This window comes from Phyllobates terribilis, unplaced genomic scaffold (assembly GCF_046119375.1).
Source record: "Phyllobates terribilis strain yellow unplaced genomic scaffold, ASM4611937v1 Scaffold_3__8_contigs__length_932513732, whole genome shotgun sequence".
Taxonomy (NCBI): domain Eukaryota; kingdom Metazoa; phylum Chordata; class Amphibia; order Anura; family Dendrobatidae; genus Phyllobates; species Phyllobates terribilis.
The window spans coordinates 681,654,093-681,678,983 of NW_027362763.1; the positions used below are offsets into that span (position 1 = coordinate 681,654,093).

Here is a 24,891-nt window from a genome sequence, read left to right on the forward strand (position 1 = left end):
TACATACAGATTTATACAGCCACCACTAGTGAGCTCACTACATACAGATTTATACAGCCACCACTAGGGGGAGCTCACTACATACAGATTTATACAGCCATCACTAGGGGGAGCTCACTACATACAGATGTATACAGTCACCACTAGGGGGAGCTCACTACATACAGATTTATACAGCCACCACTAGGGAAGCTCACTACCTACAGATTTATACAGCCACCACTAGTGAGCTCACTACATACAGATTTATACAGTCACCATTAGGGGGAGCTCACTACATACAGATTTATACAGCCACCACTAGGAGGAGCTCACTACATACAGATTTATACAGCCACCACTAGTGAGCTCACTACATACCGATTGATACAGCCACCACTAGGGGGAGCTCACTACATACAGATTTATACAGCCATCACTAGGGGGAGCTCACTGCATACAGATTTATACAGCCACCACTAGTGAGCTCACTACATACAGATTTATACAGCCACCACTAGGGGGAGCTCACTACATACAGATTTATACAGCCATCACTAGGGGGAGCTCACTGCATACAGATTTATACAGCCACCACTAGGGGGAGCTCACTACATACAGATTTATACTGTCACCATTAGGGGGAGCTCACTACATACAGATTTATACAGCCATCACTAGGGGGAGCTCACTACATACAGATTTATACAGTCAACATTAGGGGGTGCTCACTACATACAGATTTATACAGCCACCACTAGGAGGAGCTCACTACATACAGATTTATACAGTCACCACTAGGGAGAGCTCACTACATACAGATTTATACAGCCACCACTAGGGGGAGATAATTACATACAGATTTATACAGCCACCACTAGGGGGAGCTCACTGCATACAGATTTATACAGCCACCACTAGTGGGCTCACTACATACAGATTTATACAGCCACCACTAGTGAGCTCACTACATGCAGATTCATACAGTCACCACTAGTCGGAGCTCACTACATACAGATTTATACAGGCACCGCTAGGGGGAGCTCACTACATACAGATTCATACAGTCACCAGTAGGGGGAGCTCACTACATACAGATTTATACAGCCACCACTAGGGGGAGCTGACTACATGCAGATTTATACAGCCACCACTAGTGAGCTCACTACATACAGATTTATACAGTCACCATTAGGGGGAGCTCACTACATACAGATTTATACAGCCACCACTAGGAGGAGCTCACTACATACAGATTTATACAGCCACCACTAGGAGGAGCTCACTACATACAGATTTATACAGCCACCGCTAGGAGGAGCTCACTACATGCAGATTTATACAGCCACCACTAGGGGGAGCTCACTACATACAGATTTATACAGTCACCACTAGAGGGAATGCACTACATACAGATTTATACAGCCACCACTAGTGAGCTCACTACATACAGATTTATACAGCCACCACTAGGGGGAGCTCACTACATACAGATTTATACAGCCACCGCGAGAAGGAGCTCACTACATACAGATTTATACAGCCACCACTAGGGGGAGCTCACTACATACAGATTTATACTGTCACCATTAGGGGGAGCTCACTACATACAGATTTATACAGCCATCACTAGGGGGAGCTCACTACATACAGATTTATACAGTCAACATTAGGGGGTGCTCACTACATACAGATTTATACAGCCACCACTAGGGGGAGCTCACTACATACAGATTTATACAGCCACCGCGAGAAGGAGCTCACTACATACAGATTTATACAGCCACCACTAGGGGGAGCTCACTACATACAGATTTATACTGTCACCATTAGGGGGAGCTCACTACATACAGATTTATACAGCCATCACTAGGGGGAGCTCACTACATACAGATTTATACAGTCAACATTAGGGGGTGCTCACTACATACAGATTTATACAGCCACCACTAGGAGGAGCTCACTACATACAGATTTATACAGTCACCACTAGGGAGAGCTCACTACATACAGATTTATACAGCCACCACTAGGGGGAGATAATTACATACAGATTTATACAGCCACCACTAGGGGGAGCTCACTGCATACAGATTTATACAGCCACCACTAGTGGGCTCACTACATACAGATTTATACAGCCACCACTAGTGAGCTCACTACATGCAGATTCATACAGTCACCACTAGTCGGAGCTCACTACATACAGATTTATACAGGCACCGCTAGGGGGAGCTCACTACATACAGATTCATACAGTCACCAGTAGGGGGAGCTCACTACATACAGATTTATACAGCCACCACTAGGGGGAGCTCACTACATGCAGATTTATACAGCCACCACTAGTGAGCTCACTACATACAGATTTATACAGTCACCATTAGGGGGAGCTCACTACATACAGATTTATACAGCCACCACTAGGAGGAGCTCACTACATACAGATTTATACAGCCACCACTAGGAGGAGCTCACTACATACAGATTTATACAGCCACCGCTAGGAGGAGCTCACTACATGCAGATTTATACAGCCACCACTAGGGGGAGCTCACTACATACAGATTTATACAGTCACCACTAGAGGGAATGCACTACATACAGATTTATACAGCCACCACTAGTGAGCTCACTACATACAGATTTATACAGCCACCACTAGGGGGAGCTCACTACATACAGATTTATACAGCCACCGCGAGAAGGAGCTCACTACATACAGATTTATACAGCCACCACTAGGGAAGCTCACTACATACAGATTTATACAGCCACCACTAGGGGGAGCTCACTACATACAGATTTATACAGCCACCACTAGGGGGAGCTCACTGCATACAGATTTATACAGCCACCACTAGTGGGCTCACTACATAGAGATTTATTGTTAGAACCTTGCTCTTAGGTTTTTTCTATTGCTGGTCACATGACCTTGTTGGCCTATTTAGTCCTGCTCCGCCCTTCTGGCTTTGCTGGACTTCATTGTATTACTACTCTTTAGCTAGCCGGTGCTCAGTATCTAACTCTGTTAGTTTGCTTGGTCTTCGGACCTCTGTGTTCTATATATATTATTTGTTCGTCTGTCTGCTACTATTTCTGTTAGGAGGTGTCCATTTTGCTCCCAGTCCCTAGTACTTGTAGGGATTCCTTCCCCACATCTATAGGTCTCCGTACAGACTAGCTGAGGACTTTAGCAGGTCTGATCGCAGGATCAGGTTCCCTGTTACATCGTAGGGATCTAGCTGAGTTCTATCGTAGGGACAGATCTCCTCTCTTTCCTTAGCTCTGGTAGCAGAACATAACAGTAAGTCCAGCCCGCAAATTCTCTAAGGAAAGATTTTTCTGTTCCATCTTGGTGTCGGTTCAGGATTTGGCTAAACGCCTGCAGGGACTCTCTCTGGAGGTGGCCGAGCTCCATCAGCACGTGAGTAACTGTTCTGGAGCACATTTCTTGGAGCCTAAGGTACGTTTGCCTGATTTATTTTTTGGTGAACACCAAGAATTTTTTTCATTTAAAAATGCTTGCTTATTGTATTTTCGTTTGAGACCCAGGTCCTCTGGGGATGAATCCCAGCGCATAGGGTTCATAATGTCACTTTTGCGCAAAGAGCCTCAGGAGTGGGCCTTTTCTTTGCTACCTAGTGATACATGCCTTAGATCAGTGGATAGTTTTTTTTCTGCTTTGGGGCTATTATATGATGATCCTGACCGTGTCTCTTCTGCTGAGACTGAGTTGAGACGTTTGAGACAGGGATCAGGTAATGTGGAAAAATATTGTACTCATTTCCGTCGGTGGTCTACTCAAATAGGGTGGAACGATTCTGCTCTGAAGAGTCTGTTTCTTGCTGGGCTTAGTGAAAGGGTTAAAGACCTGCTAATTGCTTATCCCACACCTGAAGATTTGCAACAGGCTATGCAATTAGCTATACGGGTGGATAGGAGACTGCGTGCAAGGGTTAATGAGAGCAAATCCTCTGCTATGTCAGTTTCTGGTCATATGAATGTGAGTACTAACAGTGGAGAGCCGATGGAGATTGGAGCGATGGCACCTCGCTCTCAAGAAAAAGACCGCAGATTTTCTGAAGGTTTGTGTTTCTATTGCAGAAATTCTGGTCATTTCATTAAAAGCTGTGTGCTTCGTATGAAGAAAGAAAAAAAAAGGTCAGTCATGCCCGTATTGCCTGTTTAAATTCCAAGGGTGTATTTTTAGCTGCTTCCACTATTGCTCAGGAAAAATTAATGGAATTTCGGGTGTTTGTCGATTGTGGGTCTACTCTGAATGTTATTGATGGGGGATTCTTGGAAAAACTCAATTTAAAACCCGAACCTTTATCATCCCCCATTGCTGTGGTTTCTGTGGATGGCTCCCCTTTGAAGAATGTTACTCTCAAGGTCTGTGAATTTCCCCTCACTATTAATGGTGTTCACCATGAGAATTTGGATTTGGTAGTTTTGAATAACTTGCCTTCTCCAGTAATATTGGGATTGCCCTGGTTAAAATTGCACAATCCTGTACTGGATTGGTCTACCAATGAAATTAAATCCTGGAGCCATAAATGTTATGACAAGTGTTGTAACGGGCGTATTGCAGCTGTGGATAGGGGGGAATTGCCTGTTCCTATTCAGGATTTTTGGAGAGTTTTTTCTGAGAAGGAATCGCAGGTTTTGCCTCCCCATAGAGACTATGATTGTACTATTGAATTTGTCCCTGGAGCGACTCTTCCTAAAAGTCGTTTATTTAACCTTACTATTCCTGAGAGAAAGGCTTTGGAGGAATACATACAGACAAGTTTGGCCGCCGGTCACATTAGGCCCTCTAAGTCTCCTGTGGCGGTTGGATTTTTTTTTTGTAAAAAAAAAAAGGACGGCGGTTTACGTACTTGTCTGGATTTTCGTGAGATTAACAAAATTACTGTACGCAATCCTTACCCACTGCCATTGATTCCTGATCTGTTTAACCAGTTAGTGGGGGCCAAGTGGTTCTCTAAAATTGACCTTCGGGGGGCATACAATCTGTTGCGCATGAAGGAGGGTGACGAATGGAAGACTGCTTTTAACACTCCTGTGGTTCATTTTGAGAATCTAGTTATGCCTTTTGGTCTTACTAATGCTCCTGCATTTTTTCAGAATCTGATTAATGACATCCTTAGACCTTTGATCGGCAAAAATGTGGTTGTGTATTTGGATGACATTTTGATTTATTCGCCGGATCTGGAGTCTCATTGGCGGAGCATACGTGAGGTATTACAGTTATTAATTGACAATTCGCTTTTTGCTAAGCTGGAGAAATGTGAGTTCGCTGTACAGAGAATTAGTTTTTTGGGCTACATTATCTCCAGCGAAGGTTTTGAGATGGACCCGGTGAAGGTTCAGGCTGTGCAGGAATGGCCTAGGCCTATTGGTTTGAAATCGATACAGAGGTTTTTGGGTTTCGCCAATTATTATAGAAAATTCATTAAAAATTTTTCTATTATTGTCAAACCTCTGACCGATCTCACCAGGAAAGGTGCTGATGCGGTTCAGTGGACTGCTGAGGCCATTGAAGCTTTTGTGTATCTCAAGGAGCGGTTCACCTCTGCTCCCATCCTTATGCAGCCTGATGTGACTAAGCCGTTTTTGGTTGAGGTTGATGCTTCCTCTGTGGGGGTTGGCGCAGTATTGTCTCAGGATAACGGGGATGGAGTACATCCCTGTGCCTTTTTTTCAAAAAATTTTTCGGAGACTGAACTGAATTACGATATTGGTAATCGGGAATTATTGGCTATTAAACTCGCATTTGAACACTGGCGCCACCTCTTGGAAGGTGCTGAATTTCCCGTTCAGGTTTTTACGGATCATAAAAATCTGATATATCTTGATGCTGCCAAGCGCCTGAATGCCCGTCAGGCTAGGTGGGCACTGTTTTTCTCGCGGTTTAATTTTTCCGTTACTTACATCCCAGGTACTAAGAATGTTAAGGCGTATGCCTTGTCTCGCAGTTTTTCTCCCATAGTCGGTGCTGAGAAAGAGGAGAACATTTTACAAGAAGGTGTTGTGATTGCTGCTTTGGACTCCATTTTGGAAGATGAGATTCTTAAAGCACAGGAGAATGCCCCATCTAACACTCCCCATGGGAGGTTGTTTGTGCCTGGGACCTTTAGGAGAGATTTGTTTGTTGAGTGTCACGAATCTCGGTTGGCAGGTCATCCCGGAATCTCTGAGACCAAGAGACTGGTGGGTCGCAGTTTTTGGTGGCCTGGATGACAGAAGTAAGTCATTAAGTGGGTGCGTCAATGTACTATATGTGCTAGATCTAAGTCCTCACATACTCCTGCTGTGGGGTTGCTTTGCCCTCTGGAGGTTCCCAGTGCTCCTTGGACACATTTGGCTATGGACTTTATAACTGACCTTCCCCCCTCTGAGGGTTTTACTGTCATCTGGGTGGTCGTGGACCGTTTTAGCAAGATGTGTCACTTGGTTCCCTTCGTCAAACTGCCCTGCGCTAAGACTCTCGCTAAGGCCTTTGTCAAGGAAATTGTCAGACTACATGGCGTTCCTACTGACATTGTTTCTGATAGGGGACCTCAGTTCGTGGCTCGTTTTTGGCGCGCCTTTTGTGACAGGTTGGGAGTTCATTTGTCGTTCTCATCCGAATATCATCCTGAATCTAATGGCCAGACAGAAAGGAAAAACCAGGATGTTGAGCAGTTCTTGCGTTGTTTTGTGGCAGACAATCAAGAGGGGTGGTCTGAGTTTCTGCCACTTGCTGAATTTGCTTTGAACAATCATACATCTTCTTCTGCTGGTTGTTCGCCTTTTTTTTGTTGTTCTGGGAGACATCCGTCGTTTGGGTCGTTCTCCAAGTTGGTATCTGCCGTGCCTGAGGAGGAGAATTTTTCCGCCGACTACTTTGATAGGAAACGACAGGAGGTTTTGTTCGCTGTTGGTGACATGGTTTGGTTGTCCTCTAGGAATCTGCGGTTGAGGATTCCTTCTAAGAAATTGGGTCCCAAGTTTGTAGGGCCCTTTAAGGTGCTTCAGGTTGTCAACCAATCTGCTGTTAGGTTGGAGGTTCCTACCTCCTGGAGAATTAATCCGGTGTTTCATGTCTCTCTGTTGAAAAAAGCTGTTGTGTCGGATTGTGACGCCTCTGCCTCTGTTCCTCCGGTGGTGGAGGACGGGGAATATGAAATTTCTCGCATCCTTAATTCTAGACGGTATAGAGGTAGTTTGCAGTATCTCGTGGCCTGGAAAGGTTTCGGACCCGAGGATAACTCTTGGGTGAGGTCAGATGATGTTTCCGCGTCCAGACTTATCAGAGCGTTTCACAGGAGATTTCCTGATGAGCCTGGTCCTAGGGGATCCGGAGGATCCTCTTAGAAGGGGGGGTACTGTTAGAACCTTGCTCTTAGGTTTTTTCTATTGCTGGTCACATGACCTTGTTGGCCTATTTAGTCCTGCTCCGCCCTTCTGGCTTTGCTGGACTTCATTGTATTACTACTCTTTAGCTAGCCGGTGCTCAGTATCTAACTCTGTTAGTTTGCTTGGTCTTCGGACCTCTGTGTTCTATATATATTATTTGTTCGTCTGTCTGCTACTATTTCTGTTAGGAGGTGTCCATTTTGCTCCCAGTCCCTAGTACTTGTAGGGATTCCTTCCCCACATCTATAGGTCTCCGTACAGACTAGCTGAGGACTTTAGCAGGTCTGATCGCAGGATCAGGTCCCCTGTTACATCGTAGGGATCAAGCTGAGTTCTATCGTAGGGACAGATCTCCTCTCTTTCCTTAGCTCTGGTAGCAGAACATAACATTTATACAGCCACCACTAGTGAGCTCACTACATACAGATTCATACAGTCACCACTAGGGGGAGCTCACTACATACAGATTTATACAGCCATCACTAGTGAGCTCACTACATACAGATTTATACAGTCACCATTAGGGGGAGCTCACTACATACAGATTTATACAGCCACCACTAGGAGGAGCTCACTACATACAGATTTATACAGCCACCGCTAGGAGGAGCTCACTACATGCAGATTTATACAGCCACCACTAGGGGGAGCTCACTACATACAGATTTATACAGTCACCACTAGAGGGAATGCACTACATACAGATTTATACAGCCACCACTAGTGAGCTCACTACATACAGATTTATACAGCCACCACTAGGGGGAGCTCACTACATACAGATTTATACAGCCACCGCGAGAAGGAGCTCACTACATACAGATTTATACAGCCACCACTAGGGGGAGATCATTACATACAGATTTATACAGCCACCACTAGGGAAGCTCACTACATACAGATTCATACAGCCACCACTAGGGGGAGATCACTACATACAGATTCATACAGTCACCACTAGTGAGCTCACTACATACAGATTTTTACAGCCACCACTAGTGAGCTCACTACATACAGATTCATACAGTCACCACTAGGGGGAGCTCTCTACATACAGATTTATACAGCCACCACTAGGAGGAGCTCACTACATATAGATTTATACAGCCACCACTAGAGGGAGCTCACTACACACAGATTTGTACAGTCACCACTAGGGGGAGTTCACTACATACAGATTTATACAGTCACCACTAGGGGGAGCTCACTACATACAGATTTATACAGTCACCACTAGGGGGAACTCACTACGTACAGATTTATACAGCCACCACTAGGAGGAGCTCACTACATACAGATTTATACAGTCACCACTACGGGGAGCTCACTACACACAGATTTATACAGCCACCACTAGGAGGAGCTCACTACACACAGATTTGTACAGCCACCACTAGGAGGAGCTCACTAAATACAGATTTATACAGTCACCAATAGGGGGAACTCACTACATACAGATTTATACAGCCATCACTAGGGGGAGCTCACTACATACAGATGTATACAGTCACCACTAGGGGGAGCTCACTACATACAGATTTATACAGCCACCACTAGGGAAGCTCACTACATACAGATTTATACAGCCACCACTAGTGAGCTCACTACATACAGATTTATACAGTCACCATTAGGGGGAGCTCACTACATACAGATTTATACAGCCACCACTAGTGAGCTCACTACATACAGATTTATACAGCCACCACTAGGGGGAGCTCACTACATACAGATTTATACAGCCACCACTAGGGGGAGCTCACTACATACAGATTTATACAGCCACCACTAGGGGGAGCTCACTACATACAGATTTATACAGTCACCACTAGGGGGAACTCACTACGTACAGATTTATACAGCCACCACTAGGAGGAGCTCACTACATACAGATTTATACAGTCACCACTAGGGGGAGCTCACTACACACAGATTTATACAGCTACCACTAGGAGGAGCTCACTACACACAGATTTGTACAGCCACCACTAGGGGAGCTCACTACATACAGATTTATACAGCCACCACTAGGGGGAGCTCACTACACACAGATTTGAACAGCCACCACTAGGGGGAGTTCACTACATACAGATTTGTACAGCCACCACTAGGGGGAGCTCACTACACACAGATTTGTACAGCCACCACTAGGGGAGCTCACTACATACAGATATATACAGCCACCACTAGGGGGAGCTCACTACACACAGATTTGTACAGTCACCACTAGTGGGAGCTCACTACATACAGATTTATACAAACACCACTAGGGGGAGATCACTACATTCAGATTCATACAGCCACCACTAGGGGGAGCTCACTACATATAGATTTATACAGCCACCACTAGTGAGCTTACTACATACAGATTGATACAGCCACCACTAGAGGGAGCTTACTACATACAGATTTATACATCCACCACTAGGAGGAGCTCACTACATACAGATTTATACATCCACCACTAGGAGGAGCTCACTACATACAGATTTATACAGTCACGACTAGGGGGTGTAGCGCCGGCGTCCCTGCCCTCTGCTAGGCAGGGACGCTGTTCCCCTTACCCCTCTGCTCCGAGCCCGGCGTCCTCCTCCTGCTCTGCTGGCAGCGCACGCTCCTTCCCGGCCACTGTGCTTAGGGCGCGCGCGCGCTCCCTCCCTCTTAAAGGGGCCACGCGCGCCGTCCTAAGGAGTCCCCGACCAATGGCCGGAGGACTTCACCATATATAAGGCACCTCCTCCAAAATGGAGGTGCCCGAGCAATGTTGTTGCACTGTTCACTACTCTGCTTCAGCCCTCAGGTCCCGTTGCCAGTTACCTGCCAGATTCCTGCCAGTTTGCTGTCTGATTCCTGCCTGATATTCCGCTTACCTGCCTGCTAGCCTGAGGTCCGACGGTCTGCCTACCGACTCCTGTCAGTCTGTCTAAGGACCAGCTTGCCCGCTCACCTGGGAGCGCACTTCTGCTACCTGCCTGCTAGCCTGAGGTCCAACGGTCTGCCCTCCAACTCCTGTCAGTCTGTCTATGGACCAGCTTGCCCGCTCACCTGGGAAGCGCACATCTGCTACCTGCCTGCTAGCCTACCTGGAGGCTCCGCCGTCACGTGCTGTGACCACCCGCCTGTCCAGAGACTCCTGCCCGCTCACCTGGGAGCGCTCATCTGCTGCCTGTCTGCTAGCCTACCTGGAGGCTCCGCCGTCACGTGCTGTGACCACCCGCCTGTCCAGAGACTCCTGCCCGCTCACCTGAGAGCGCTCATCTGCTGCCTGTCTGTTGGTCTACCTGGAGGCTCCGCCGTCACATGCTGTGACCACCCGCTTATCCAGAGACTCTCGCCTGCTCACCTGAGAGCGCTCATCTGCTGCCTGTCTGTTGGTCTACCTGGAGGCTCCGCCGTCACATGCTGTGACCACCCGCTTATCCAGAGACTCTCGCCTGCTCACCTGGGAGCTCACGTCTACCATCTGCCTGCTAGCCTACCTGGAGGCTCAGCCGTCACAGGTCGTACCAACCCTTTACCCAGAGACTGCCCCGGTCACTTGCCGTGACCTCCTGCCCGTTCATCCAGAGACTGCCCCGGTCACTTGCCGTGACCTCCTGCCCGTTCATCCAGAGACTGCCCCGGTCACTTGCCGTGACCTCCTGCCCGTTCATCCAGAGACTGCCCCGGTCACTTGCCGTGACCTGTCCGTTCACCCAGAGACTGTCCCGGTCACCTGCTGTGTCTGCCTGCCCGTCTTCCCTGGTCGCCACCCGCTCCCTTACAAGGACCGCCCCCTTGTATAGTAGCTCAGAGGTTCCGCCTCCCAGACCCGTTACAGTTTGCTCGGGCCACCCCATTTTGGAACCCGGTGGCACCCAAGCTCCCTCACTCTCGGACCTGTGTCATGAACTGTCCCGTCAGAGGTCCCAACAGGAGTCCATCCTGGGTCACCTGCGGAATGTCAATTCTCGCCTGGACACTCTGACTGCTCCACCAGCAACCACCGCCAGTGCCATGACTCGCAATCCGGCAGCTCCGCTGCCCACCAATACTATGGTATCCTACCCCGGACCCCGGCTTTCTGCACATCCTCGCTTCGGAGGCGACTCCGCTCAGGCTCGGGGCTTTATAAATCAGTGCACCCTGCACTTTGAACTCCTGTCCCACCAGTTTAACTCCGACCGGGCCAAAATTGCCTTCATCATGTCCCATCTCACCGGGGAGGCCCTGGCCTGGCTAAATCCTCTATGGGAGAGAGGAGACCCCCTGGTGTCCGACTTGCCTGCCTTTCTCACGGCTTTCCGGAAAGTCTTCGACGAACCCGGACGGAAGACCTCATCCGCATCATCTCTGCTACGCCTCCGTCAGGGAAGTTTCACCGTGGGCCAATATGCCATACGGTTCCGTACCCTTGCCTCGGAGCTGGCCTGGGATAACGACGCTTTGGTATCTGTCTTCTGGGAGGGTCTGTCCGGCCGTATTAAAGATGAACTCGCCGGTCGAGACATTCCTACCACTCTCGATGACCTAATAACTCTTGCCACCCGGATTGACTTACGGTTCCAGGAGCGTGCCAAAGAAGTCACCCGTGAGAGGAGGTTTCCACGTCTAGCTCCTACTTTTCAGAAACCCGTCACTCCCTCCGTTTCTCCCCAGGTACACTCTCCTGAGCCTTTGCAGGTTGACCAGACCAAGATGGTCAAAACCCGTCAGGACTTACGCCGTGCCGAGGGGAGCTGCTTCTACTGTGGCAGTAAGGAGCACCGGATCCGTACCTGCCCGGAGAGGTCGGGAAACGCCTGTGTCTAGGTTCGCTCAGAGAGGTCGACCTAGACAAGAATAAATCCTCTCCATCTCTGCTGCTGTCAGTCTCTATTATCTGCGGGGAGAATCGTTATTTCGAACTAGCCCAACTTGACTCTGGAGCGGCCGGGAATCTTATTTCACAGGCCCTGGTAGAAAAATACCGCATTCCCACCAAACCTCTGGCTATACCATTATCTGTCGCTGCTGTGGATGGGGGCCTCTTATGACGTCCCATCCAACTCATCACCGAATCCATAACTCTGCAGGTGGGAATGCTGCATTCTGAGAGCATCTCTTTTCATGTTCTGCCTGGACTCTCTCACGCCCTCTTACTAGGTCTACCTTGGCTCCAGAGACATGCACCCGTGCTTGACTGGCAGACCGGAGAAGTCCTTCGCTAGGGACAGGACTGCCATAAGACTTGTTTGGTTCCTGTTCATCCCGCCCGTCCTTCTCCTACCCCAACTAATCTACCTGGACTTCCGATTCCCTATTGGTCATTTGCTGATGTCTTTAATAAAAAGGAGGCAGAGACATTACCCCCTCATAGACCATACGACTGTCCTATCGACCTGTTACCCGGTACTACGCCTCCCCGTGGGCGTATTTACCCATTGTCCGCTGCTGAGACCCGGTCGATGTCCGAATATATTGAGGAGAATTTGGCCAGGGGATTCATCCGGAAATCTACCTCCCCGGCGGGAGCAGGCTTCTTTTTCGTAAAAAAGAAGGACGGCTCTCTCCGTCCCTGTATAGACTATAGAGGCCTTAACCAGATCACGGTGAAGAATAAGTACCCCCTTCCGCTCATTCCAGAATTATTTGATCGTCTGAGGGGGGCTAGAATCTTCACCAAACTGGACCTCCGTGGGGCGTACAACCTGGTCCGTATCCGTCAAGGGGATGAATGGAAGACTGCATTCAACACCCGGGACGGCCACTATAAATATCTGGTAATGCCCTTTGGTCTCTGTAACGCTCCTGCCGTCTTTCAAGAGTTGGTCAATGACATCTTCCGGGACCTTCTCTACTCCTGCGTAGTGGTGTACCTGGACGACATCTTGGTCTTCTCTCCGGATCTCCAGACTCACCGGAGAGACGTTCGTCAGGTCCTGCTCAGGCTCAGGCAGAATCACCTCTTCGCTAAATATGAGAAGTGCCTCTTTGAGCAGACCTCGCTTCCGTTTTTGGGCTACATTATTTCTCAGACCGGCCTACGAATGGATCCAGAGAAACTGTCTGCCATCGAGAAATGGCCCCGACCGGAGGGGTTGAAGGCCATTCAGCGGTTCCTGGGCTTCGCCAACTACTACCACCTCTTCATACCGCACTTCTCTTCCCGGACTGCCCCAATTTCCGCGCTCACCCGTAAGGGCACTAATCCCAGAGAGTGGCCGCCCGAAGCAGAGGAGGCCTTTCTTTCCTTAAAACAGGCCTTCTCTTCCGCCCCGGTGCTGCATTGCCCAGATGGCAACAAGCAGTTCTTCCTGGAGGTTGACGCCTCCTCCTCTGGAGCTGGAGCGGTACTTACCCAAAAATCATCTTCCGGGAGAATGGTAACTTGTGGCTTCTTCTCCAAACTCTTCTCCTCTTCTGAGCGCAACTATTCCATAGGAGATCGAGAGTTATTGGCCATCAAGCTGGCATTGGAGGAGTGGCGTTACCTGCTCGAAGGGGCTCTTCACCCGGTAATAATTTACACTGACCACAAGAACTTGGCTTACCTCCAGCATGCCCAGAGACTTAACCCGCGCCAAGCTCGGTGGTCCTTGTTTTTTGCTCGCTTTGATTTTATTCTTCATTTTCGCCCGGCTGACAAAAACATCAAGGCGGACGCCTTGTCCCGATCCTTTCTGGTGTCTGATCTCGAGGAAGAACCGAAACACATCATCGATCCCGCCAGAGTAATGCAGGTGGCTCCCGTGAGTCTAAATCGTCTCCCTCCCGGTAAGACGTTCGTATCAGTACCTGATCGGGAGAAGATCCTACACTGGGGTCACTCGTCTAAACTAGCTGGCCACGCCGGTCAGAAAAAGACCCTCCAGCTTATTACCCGGCACTACTGGTGGCCTACCCTGCACAAGGAAGTAATAGACTTTGTTTCTGCCTGTGTGTCCTGCGCCCGCAACAAGGTTCCGAGACATCTGCCAGCCGGTCGCCTCCTTCTGCTCCCAGTACCTGCTGCCCCCTGGCAGCATATAGCAATGGACTTTATAACTGATCTCCCCGTCTCTGCCGGTTGTACGGTCATTTGGGTGGTCGCTGACCGCTTTTCCAAGATGGCTCATTTCGTTCCCCTGCCAGGCCTCCCGTCTGCACCCGAGCTGGCTAAAGACTTTATCTGCCACATCTTCCGTCTTCATGGACTGCCCCTCCACATAGTGTCGGATCGTGGGGTACAGTTCACCTCACGCTTCTGGAGAGCCACTTGTAAACTGCTAGACGTCACCCTGGACTTCTCCTCCGCTTACCACCCACAGTCTAATGGTCAAGTGGAGCGGATCAATCAGAACGTGACCAGTTACCTCCGGCACTTCGTTAATGCCCACCATTCAGACTGGGTGGATCTCCTGCCATGGGCCGAATTTTCTTACAACAATCACGAGAGCGAATCTTCCTCCAAATCCCCGTTTTTTGTTGTCTTCGGTCAGCATCCTCGGATCCCATTTCCCGTCTCCACCTCGGTGGACAATCCGGCTGCGGAATCTCTTGTTAACAAATTTTCCTCCATATGGGAGAGTACCCGGTCCGCACTCCTTCTGTCATCCGAGCGTATGAAAAGACATGCTGACAAAAAACGTCTGGATCCTCCTCAATTCCGTCCAGGGGATAAGGTCTGGCTCTCGTCCAAGTATGTCCGGCTCAAGATTCCTTCCTATAAGTTAGGGCCTCGGTTCATCGGTCCTCTGGAGGTCATCAGTCAGATCAACCCGGTGGCCTATAAATTGAAACTCCCGGCCAACTTGCGGATCCCTAACTCCTTCCATGTATCTCTCCTCAAACCTGTGGTACTTAACTCTTTTTCCAAGTCTACAGGTACGCCTCCTGCTCCGGTTTCCGCTGAAAACGAATTTGAGGTAGAGAACATTCTGGCCACCAAAAGGGTAAGAGGGAAGACCTTTTTTCTAGTAGATTGGAAGGGGTTTGGTCCTGAAGAGAGAACGTGGGAGCCCCGGGAGAACATCCATGCCCCTCTCATCCTAGCTAAATTTCTCTCTGACCTAAAAAAGGGGGGGCCTAAAGGGGGGGGGGTACTGTAGCGCCGGCGTCCCTGCCCTCTGCTAGGCAGGGACGCTGTTCCCCTCACCCCTCTGCTCCGAGCCCGGCGTCCTCCTCCCGCTCTGCTGGCAGCGCGCGCTCCTTCCCGGCCACTGTGCTTAGGGCGCGCGCGCGCTCCCTCCCTCTTAAAGGGGCCACGCGCGCCGTCCTAAGGAGTCCCCGGCCAATGGCCGGAGGACTTCACCATATATAAGGCACCTCCTCCAAAATGGAGGTGCCCAAGCAATGTTGTTGCACTGTTCACTACTCTGCTTCAGCCCTCAGGTCCCGTTGCCAGTTACCTGCCAGATTCCTGCCAGTTTGCTGTCTGATTCCTGCCTGATATTCCGCTTACCTGCCTGCTAGCCTGAGGTCCGACGGTCTGCCTACAGACTCCTGTCAGTCTGTCTAAGGACCAGCTAGCCCGCTCACCTGGGAGCGCACTTCTGCTACCTGCCTGCTAGCCTGAGGTCCGACGGTCTGCTCTCCAACTCCTGTCAGTCTGTCTATGGACCAGCTTGCCCGCTCACCTGGGAGCGCACATCTGCTACCTGCCTGCTAGCCTACCTGGAGGTTCCGCCGTCACGTGCTGTGACCACCCGCCTGTCCAGAGACTCCTGCCCGCTCACCTGGGAGCGCTCATCTGCTGCCTGTCTGCTAGCCTACCTGGAGGCTCTGCCGTCACGTGCTGTGACCACCCGCCTGTCCAGAGACTCCTGCCCGCTCACCTGAGAGCGCTCATCTGCTGCCTGTCTGTTGGTCTACCTGGAGGCTCCGCCGTCACATGCTGTGACCACCCGCTTATCCAGAGACTCTAGCCTGCTCACCTGGGAGCTCACGTCTATCATCTGCCTGCTAGCCTACCTGGAGGCTCAGCCGTCACAGGTCGTACCAACCCTTTACCCAGAGACTGCCCCGGTCACTTGCCGTGACCTCCTGCCCGTTCATCCAGAGACTGCCCCGGTCACTTGCCGTGACCTCCTGCCCGTTCATCCAGAGACTGCCCCGGTCACTTGCCGTGACCTCCTGCCCGTTCATCCAGAGACTGCCCCGGTCACTTGCCGTGACCTCCTGCCCGTTCATCCAGAGACTGCCCCGGTCACTTGCCGTGACCTTCTGCCCGTTCATCCAGAGACTGCCCCGGTCACTTGCCGTGACCTCCTGTCCGTTCACCCAGAGACTGTCCCGGTCACCTGCTGTGTCTGCCTGCCCGTCTTCCCTGGTCGCCACCTGCTCCCTTACAAGGACCGCCCCCTTGTATAGTAGCTCAGAGGTTCCGCCTCCCAGACCCGTTACAGGGGGAGCTCACTACATACAGAGTTATACAGTCACCACTAGGGGGAGCTCACTACATACAGATTTATACAGTCACCACTAGGGGGAACTCGCTACGTACAGATTTATACAGCCACCACTAGGAGGAGTTCACTACATACAGATTTATACAGCCACCACTAGGGGGAGCTCACTACACACAGATTTATACAGCCACCACTAGGAGGAGCTCACTACACACAGATTTGTACAGCCACCACTAGGGGAGCTCACTACATACAGATTTATACAGCCACCACTAGGGGGAGCTCACTACATACAGATTTATACAAACACCACTAGGGGGAGATCACTACATACAGATTTATACAGCCACCACTAGGGGGAGTTCACTACATACAGATTTATACAGTCACCACTAGGGGGAGCTCACTACATACAGATTTATACAAACACCACTAGGGGGAGATCACTACATACAGATTCATACAGCCACCACTAGGAGGAGCTCACTACATATAGATTTATACAGCCACCACTAGTGAGCTTACTACATACAGATTGATACAGCCACCACTAGAGGGAGCTTACTACATACAGATTTATACATCCACCACTAGGAGGAGCTCACTACATACAGATTTATACAGTCACCACTAGGGGGAGCTCACTACATACAGAGTTATACAGTCACCACTAGGGGAAGCTCACTACATACAGATTTATACAGTCACCACTAGGGGGAACTCACTACGTACAGATTTATACAGCCACCACTAGGAGGAGCTCACTACATACAGATTTATACAATCACCACTAGGGGGAGCTCACTACACACAGATTTATACAGCCACCACTAGGAGGAGCTCACTACACACAGATTTGTACAGCCACCACTAGGGGAGCTCACTACATACAGATTTATACAGTCACCACTAGGGGGAGCTCACTACATACAGATTTATACAGCCACCACTAGGGGGAGCTCACTACACACAGTTTTGTACAGTCAGCCACCACTAGGGGGAGCTCACTACATACAGATTTATACAGCCACCACTAGGGGGAGTTCACTACATACAGATTTATACAGACACCACTAGGGGAAGCTCACTACATACAGATTTATACAGCCACCACTAGGGAAGCTCACTACATACACATTTATACAGCCACCACTAGGGGGAGCCTATTTATACGGGCATTGCTGAATTTTATAATGCTCCAGTCCTCAGTATTCTATACAACATAATCCTCAGTTCTTAATTGTAAAAGTCTGCTTTTGTTGCCACCACTTGGGGTGGGGGGGATCCGTAATCAGCTAGAATTCTGAGTAGTAAAAACCAAATACAATTGTTAAGAGATTGACCCTTAGAGGTGGCAACAGACAGCAGAATAGGGAACAATGCTTTGTATTACAGGACTCGTATTATGTAAATAAAGAAAAAGCTTTCTTACTATGTTGGATTCTTCTGATAGATGGTTCACTTCAAATAAATGATGCGTCAAATACAAATGATACAATTTGCAGTATAACTTTACCTAATTTAGTTGTGTTTCACATATATCAACATCCCCCTCACCATTTGTTGCATGACTATAAGTAATTGATTTATTGATCTTAATACTGATTTATTGATTTTAGTAAGAGTGATCATAAATGCCACCTGCAGCCACCAATAGGGGGAGCTCAAGCTTAATAGTGCTGAAGCAACGAGCTGAATGATTCTATCTGTATACATCCATTATCTGTCAGCTCCCCCTAGTGGTGACTACAGTCAGTAAGAAACGTATAATTGATAAAGTCATGAAAAAGAGCTCCCCTACATGGAGATAGTATTATCTCCTATTTGCACAGGGCCATAAATGTAAAAATAAGTTTAATAGAGTGTTCTGGAAAAATAAAAATAAGTCTCAAGTTCAAAGACAAATACTTTGATTTGTACTGGAGGAAATGAAAAAAAATGTAAAAAAATCCTTACAAAATTAGAATTGCAGAAGTAGTAGTGACTCGTACTATAGATCCTGATTACTTTATCCTGCCCAGTAAATGCCATAAAATAAATTTCTGAAACGCATTTTTTTCATCCTGACTTGCAAAAAAAACTAAATAAAATATGATTAAAAAAAAATCGTATTTATGCCAAAAACAGAATGAGCTCCATTATCTGAAAATGTTATGGGTCTTGAAATGTGTGCAAAAAAACAAGTGATTCACTAAAAAAAAATGACTGAAAACTAAAAAAAAAAAAAAAAAAGATATAAAATGTAAATTTGGCGCTGCCGTAATCAAATCAACTTGCAAAAAAATATTGTTGTGTCTTTAAGACTTAAATCAGGAATTGTCTTAAAGCGTTAATTTAATGAGGCCAGAGGTTGGGATTTCAGAAGTGAGTAGTGGACAATGATGGCGGAGTAGTACATCGGGGGGCTTGTGCTGGGTTGGGGCCCTGTGGTTCCCGTATGCTCCCCGCAGGGGCTCTTACATATATGGCCATGCCGTTGAGGTCAGAGCTGACTGATGCAGCGGTCGCAGACGTGTTGGGGACAGTGTTGGTGCTGGTTTCGCTAATAAGGATTTTTGAGGTCGGTATTCCCAATGCTTTACTGGCAACCTGTGAAATGGAAAAGAAATATAGGAAAATCAGAGGGTTCAGTCACGTGACTTCTACTTCTTACTAAGCTGCAGCAATGTGATTGCAGAATCTGACTACACTGCTTGTTTGTAGTCTGTTACCATGGAGATATACACAGTAGATCTGCATTGGTGCTGATTAAATTGCTTCATTTTTCACTATAAATGCATCAGAGTATAAGAAGTTTGTGTTCTCGTACATTCACGCTGCATCCGACACATATGATCCCCGAACCATCACCTGAATCATCTTGGTATGAAGTCCTTGGCCCATTTCTATCCCTCCGTGAGTCAGGAGGACGGACCCGTCTGTGTACACGTGAACCAGGGCCCCGGCCTATGACACATACATATAATGGTGGGAATAGTAGAAAGGAGAAGATGGAACATAGAACACTCGGGAAAGACGGCAAAGAAATGAAGAAACCTGATTGAGAAACGACAGCGTGAAGCAGATACCAAACTTGGTGGGGATGATTGCGATGCCCCTCTTCTTCCAACGATGCTGCCTGTGAGAGAGCACAAAATATGGGCATGACGGATAGAAATGACTATGGACAGACAGATATTTTGTCCTCACTTGTTGAACTTTGCGATGGCGGTTTTCCGTTCCTGGTATCGGGCGTTCTGGATACACTCGTCCCAGCAGCGGTGGACATTGAAGGCCTCCAGCTTCTGGTTGAAGTGAGTGAGATCTCCCTCCTGGTACATGTTCAGCTTCCGGACCTGTGTGTGGATATCCCGATATGTCTGTCATTTTAATGGTCGGAGCGCAACACTTAATGCCTCGTGTATGAGATTCTAAAAACATTTCTGCTTTCTGCCGTCTTGTACATTGGGTGGTATTGCAGGTACAGTGGGGAAAATAAGTATTTGATACACTGCCGATTTTACAAGTTTTCCCCCCTACAAAGAAGGGAGAGGTCTGTAATTTTTATTGTAGGTCACTTCACCTGTGGGAGACAGAATCTAAAAAGAAAAACCAGAAAATCACATTGTATGATTTTTACATAATTAATTTCCATTTTATTGCCTGAAATAAGTATTTGATCACGAACCAACCAGAAAGAATTCTGCCTCTCACAGACCTGTTAGTTTTTCTTTATGAAGCCCTCCTACTCTGCACTCATTACCTGTATTAATTGCACCTGCTGGACTCATTACCTGTATAAAAGACACCTGTACACACACTCAATCAATCACACTCCAACCTCTCCACCATGGCCAAGACCAAAAAGCTGTCTAAGGACACCAGGAACAAAAAATTGTAAACCTGCACAAGGCTGGGATGGGCTACAGGACAATAGGCAGCAGCTTCTTAAGAAGGCAACAACTGCTGGCACAATTGTTAGAAAATGGAAGAAACACAAGATGACTGTCCATGTTCCACGGTCTGGAGCTCCATGCAAGATCTCGCCTCGTGGGGTGAAGATGATTCTGAGAAAGGTCAGGAATCAGCCCAGAACTACACGGGAGTACCTGGTCAATGACCTGAAGAGAGCTGGGACCACAGTCTCAAACATTACCATTAGTAACACACTACGCCGTCATGGATTAAATTCCCGCAGGACACGCAAGGTCTCCCTGCTTACACCAGCACATGTCCAGGCAGGTTTGAAGTTCACCAATGACCATCTGGATGATCCAGAGAAGGCATGTGAGAAGGTCATGTGGTCAGATGAGACCAAAATAGAACTTTTTGGCATCAACTCCTCTTGCCGTGTTTGGAGGAAGAAGGATGAGTACAACTCCAAGAACACCGTCCCAACCGTGATGCATGGTGGGGGAAACATCATACTTTGGGGGTGATTTTCTGCAAAGGGGACAGAACGACTGCACCGTATTGAAGGAAGGATGGGTGGGGTCATGTATCGCGAGATATCTCCTTCCCTCAGTAACAGCATTTAAGATGGGTCATGGCTGGGTATTCCATCATGACAATGACCCGAAACACACAGCCAGGGCAACTAAGGAGTGGCTCCGTAAGAAGCATTTCAAGGTCCTTGAGTGGCTTAGCCAGAGTCCAGACCTGAACTCAATATAAAATCTTTGGAGGGAGATGAAACTCAATGTTGCCCAGCGACAGCCCCGAAACCTGAAAGATCTGGAGAAGATCTGTATGGAGGAGGGGGCCAAAATCCCTGCTGCACTGTGTGCAAACCTGGTCAAGAACTACAGGAAACGTCTGACCTATGTAATTGCAACCAAAGGTTTCTGGACCAAATAATAAGTTCTGTTTGTATCAAATACTTATTTCATGCAACAAATGTAAATTAATTATGTAAAAATCATACAATGTGATTTTCTGGATTTTATTTTTAGATTCTGTCTCCCACAGGTGAAGTGAACTTCGATAAAAATTACAGATCTCTCCATTGTTTGTAGGTGGGAAAACTTGTAAAATTGTCAGTGGATCAAATACTTCTATTCCCCAGTGTAAGCCCTATTCTATAGAATGCAGAAGTGCAATACCAGCAATGGAATCTGACATGTTTTTCAAATCTGATGCAACTTAAATGTAAAGTTTTCATTCTCTCTTCTTAGGGGACCTTCTGGGAAGTCGCAGTCTAGTCAGAAGGCAGATCATATCTGCCCAATCTGAGAGGAGGAACCTCCACCAACACCCTTGAATTCGTCTGAAGAATATTTTTGCCTGTTGGTAGCACTCACTTGTTCCGGCGGCAGTCCGCACACCTCGGCTATGTCGCTCATCCAGGCTTCCGCCACCATCATCCCTTGTGGGCCACCAAAGCCTCGAAAAGCTGTATTAGAGGGTAAGTTGGTCCTACACACATACCCCGTGCCTTTAATATTGGGGATGTTGTAAGCATTATCCATGCTGAATAATGTCCTGTCAATTATCTGCCAAAAAGAAGAAAAATCAGCACTGAAATGTACTGGAAACAGTCAGCAAGCAAGAGTCCTAAAACCCCCTAACAGTTGAGCTCAGCTCCAATGATGAAGGGGGCATAATATAATCGCACAGTGCCAGGTATAAAGATGGCAGGTCCCAGAGTGCAGATCACCAGAACAAGCTCCGGGCAGACCCTGAACCAGCAGGGGATGCTGCTGGGAGACACCTACACTACAGACGTGTACCCGTCAGCGGAGGGCCCTCTTTCGGGAGGCGATACTTACCGCATGGGACAGGTCACATGAGTTACCGGCATTTGAGTAATACGAAACTTCCAGCGCAGTTATCTGTCCTGTTTTCTTGAAGCCGATCTAGGAAAATATACCGATATCATGCGTCAGTCAGTAAAGGATCAGGAGGGGTGCAAGGACCGGGCGTCTGTGTCCCTGGGCTTTGGTGTAATGAAGAGACTGAGCCCAAACCTTAATTTTAGTGTTTTATTGTATTGTTGTTTGTACGGCAGTTTTTCGTCTCAGTGTGGTGCTGAATAATGGTATTAGGTGTGCACTGTATGGCATTATGGTGACACTGCAGGCTTTTAATACTGCAGTAGTGTACGGTGGTAGTGCTTGGGCTCTGGTTGTAGCAGTATTATAACACTACTATTACAAAAGCACTCATTAAAGCATTGTGCTGCTTGTGATGTTGGCTCTGTACGACTGTTTTACGATTACTTTGGTAGCATTAACTGGCGGTATTATTTTCGCATTCTATAGTAATTTTATTTGTGCAATATAGCATAGTAAAGACTGAGCATATGACACTATTATTGGTGCATTGTGTTGTGGTGTAATTTTGGCACTGTATAGTGTCACTATTTGGACACCTTCGTCATTACTTGGGCACTGTACAGGACTAATATTAGAGCACTGTGATGATGTATTATTCTGTTACTATATGATATTGGTATTACTTGAGCACTGTATGACACAAATTCTGGCATTGTTTTGCAGTTCCACTTTGGCAGCACTGCATAGTTTGATATACATACATACATAATGCATGGCACTATTAATGAGGCATTGTGATTTTTAGTTTGGCCACTGCATGATGCTATTACTTGAGCATTGTTTAGTCTCATCATTTGGTCACTGTATTACGGTATTACTTGAGAACTCTAGGCCATTATATTTGCATATTGTGATGTGATATATTTGCGCTTTATGGTGCTATTATTGATGCATTGTGAGAATACATTATTCTGTGCTGCGCTATTATATGGGATCTGTCTTACTTTAGCACTGTATGACAATATTACTTGTATATTGTGATGTGATAATTTTTTTGCACTGTATGACACTATTATTTGCATATGGTAGTGTAATATATTCATTCCTGTGATGTGATATTCTTGCACTGTGTGATGCTATTATTTGGACTGTATATGACAGTATTATTTGAGCACTGTATGGCATTATTATTTGCTTACTGTGATGTGATATTTTTGCACTTTATGACACTATTATTTGGACTGTATATGATGGTATTACTTGAGCACTGTATGGCATTATTATTTGCTTACTGTGATGTGATATTTTTGCACTTTATGACACTATTATTTGGACTGTATATGATGGTATTACTTGAGCGCTGTATGGCATTATTATTTGCTTACTGTGATGTGATATTTTTGCACTTTATGACACTATTAATTGGACTGTATATGATGGTATTACTTGAGCGCTGTATGGCATTATTATTTGCTTACGGTGATGTGATATTTTTGCACTTTATGACACTGTCATTTGGACTGTATATGATGGTATTACTTGAGCACTATATGGTGCTATTTTTGGAGTATTGTGTTCTGGTATAGTTGTAAGCTGTATGGTGGTATTATTGTAGTATAGTGGTATTCTTGAGAGGCCTCACACAGACCTGACATATCGATTTTTGAAGATTTCCCACCAATTTTCTAAATTTTAAATAAAAATAAATAATCTACCTTATAACGGGCCAGATAGGGATGTCGGCCGCCGGTTATGAGCATGTCCTCATCTCTGTCCAGCATGCACCTCACTGGACGGCCCATTCTACATAAAAAAGGTGCCCAGAATTACAATCTGCACACAAGAAGGTCTCATATGTTATAAATGCATGAAGTCAAAATGATAATTACTTGTATGCAGCCACCGCCACGATTGTAGACAGGACCACACTCCTGGATTCCTTTCCTCCAAATCCTCCCCCTATTCTCTTCACACGGACCAGAATACGGTTAGCAGGGGCCCCGATAGCATGAGCCGCAAAGTGCTAAGGTGGAGAAGGGACAGCGCAGTGCGCATCAGTGTATTACTTTCTGTTAGGGATAACACCGTAGAGATCACGCAGATCTAACCGCTACCACTAGTTTGTCAGGGGAAGCAACTCCGCTGCCTCTAATCGTCAGGACAATTACACAATTGATTGACGAGTGACAGACGAGGCCGCGGCTGCTTCCACTACTAGGCTGGTTATTGGGGAATTAACAGTAAGCGTATGGTGTATACACCTCCGATTCCAGCTCATGGAATATATATACCCAGTACGGTCACTGTCAACTCCACAATAACAAAAGGGAACTACTAGCTGCCCCCAATCGTTTATACAGGCCGATTGGACATCCGTTACAGGTAACGTATAGCTTCAGGGGTGCAGG

The 24,891-nt window shown here is 47.3% G+C and overlaps 1 protein-coding gene across 5 annotated transcripts in view; it reads right to left on the minus strand.

Moving 5' to 3' along the window:
• XDH (xanthine dehydrogenase) overlaps nucleotides 1-24,891 on the minus strand; it is a 196,153-nt gene that overhangs the window by 25,557 nt on the left and 145,705 nt on the right. For all 5 annotated transcript variants that reach the window (XM_073671820.1, XM_073671821.1, XM_073671823.1 and 2 more), the window contains 8 exons: nucleotides 24,373-24,506; nucleotides 24,199-24,286; nucleotides 22,478-22,564; nucleotides 22,010-22,201; nucleotides 19,920-20,065; nucleotides 19,767-19,848; nucleotides 19,581-19,676; nucleotides 19,191-19,319 (listed from right to left, as the gene is read on the minus strand). In XM_073671820.1, the coding sequence (XP_073527921.1) occupies nucleotides 19,191-19,319; nucleotides 19,581-19,676; nucleotides 19,767-19,848; nucleotides 19,920-20,065; nucleotides 22,010-22,201; nucleotides 22,478-22,564; nucleotides 24,199-24,286; nucleotides 24,373-24,506 (954 nt within the window). The remainder of the gene's footprint in view (nucleotides 1-19,190; nucleotides 19,320-19,580; nucleotides 19,677-19,766; nucleotides 19,849-19,919; nucleotides 20,066-22,009; nucleotides 22,202-22,477; nucleotides 22,565-24,198; nucleotides 24,287-24,372; nucleotides 24,507-24,891) is intronic.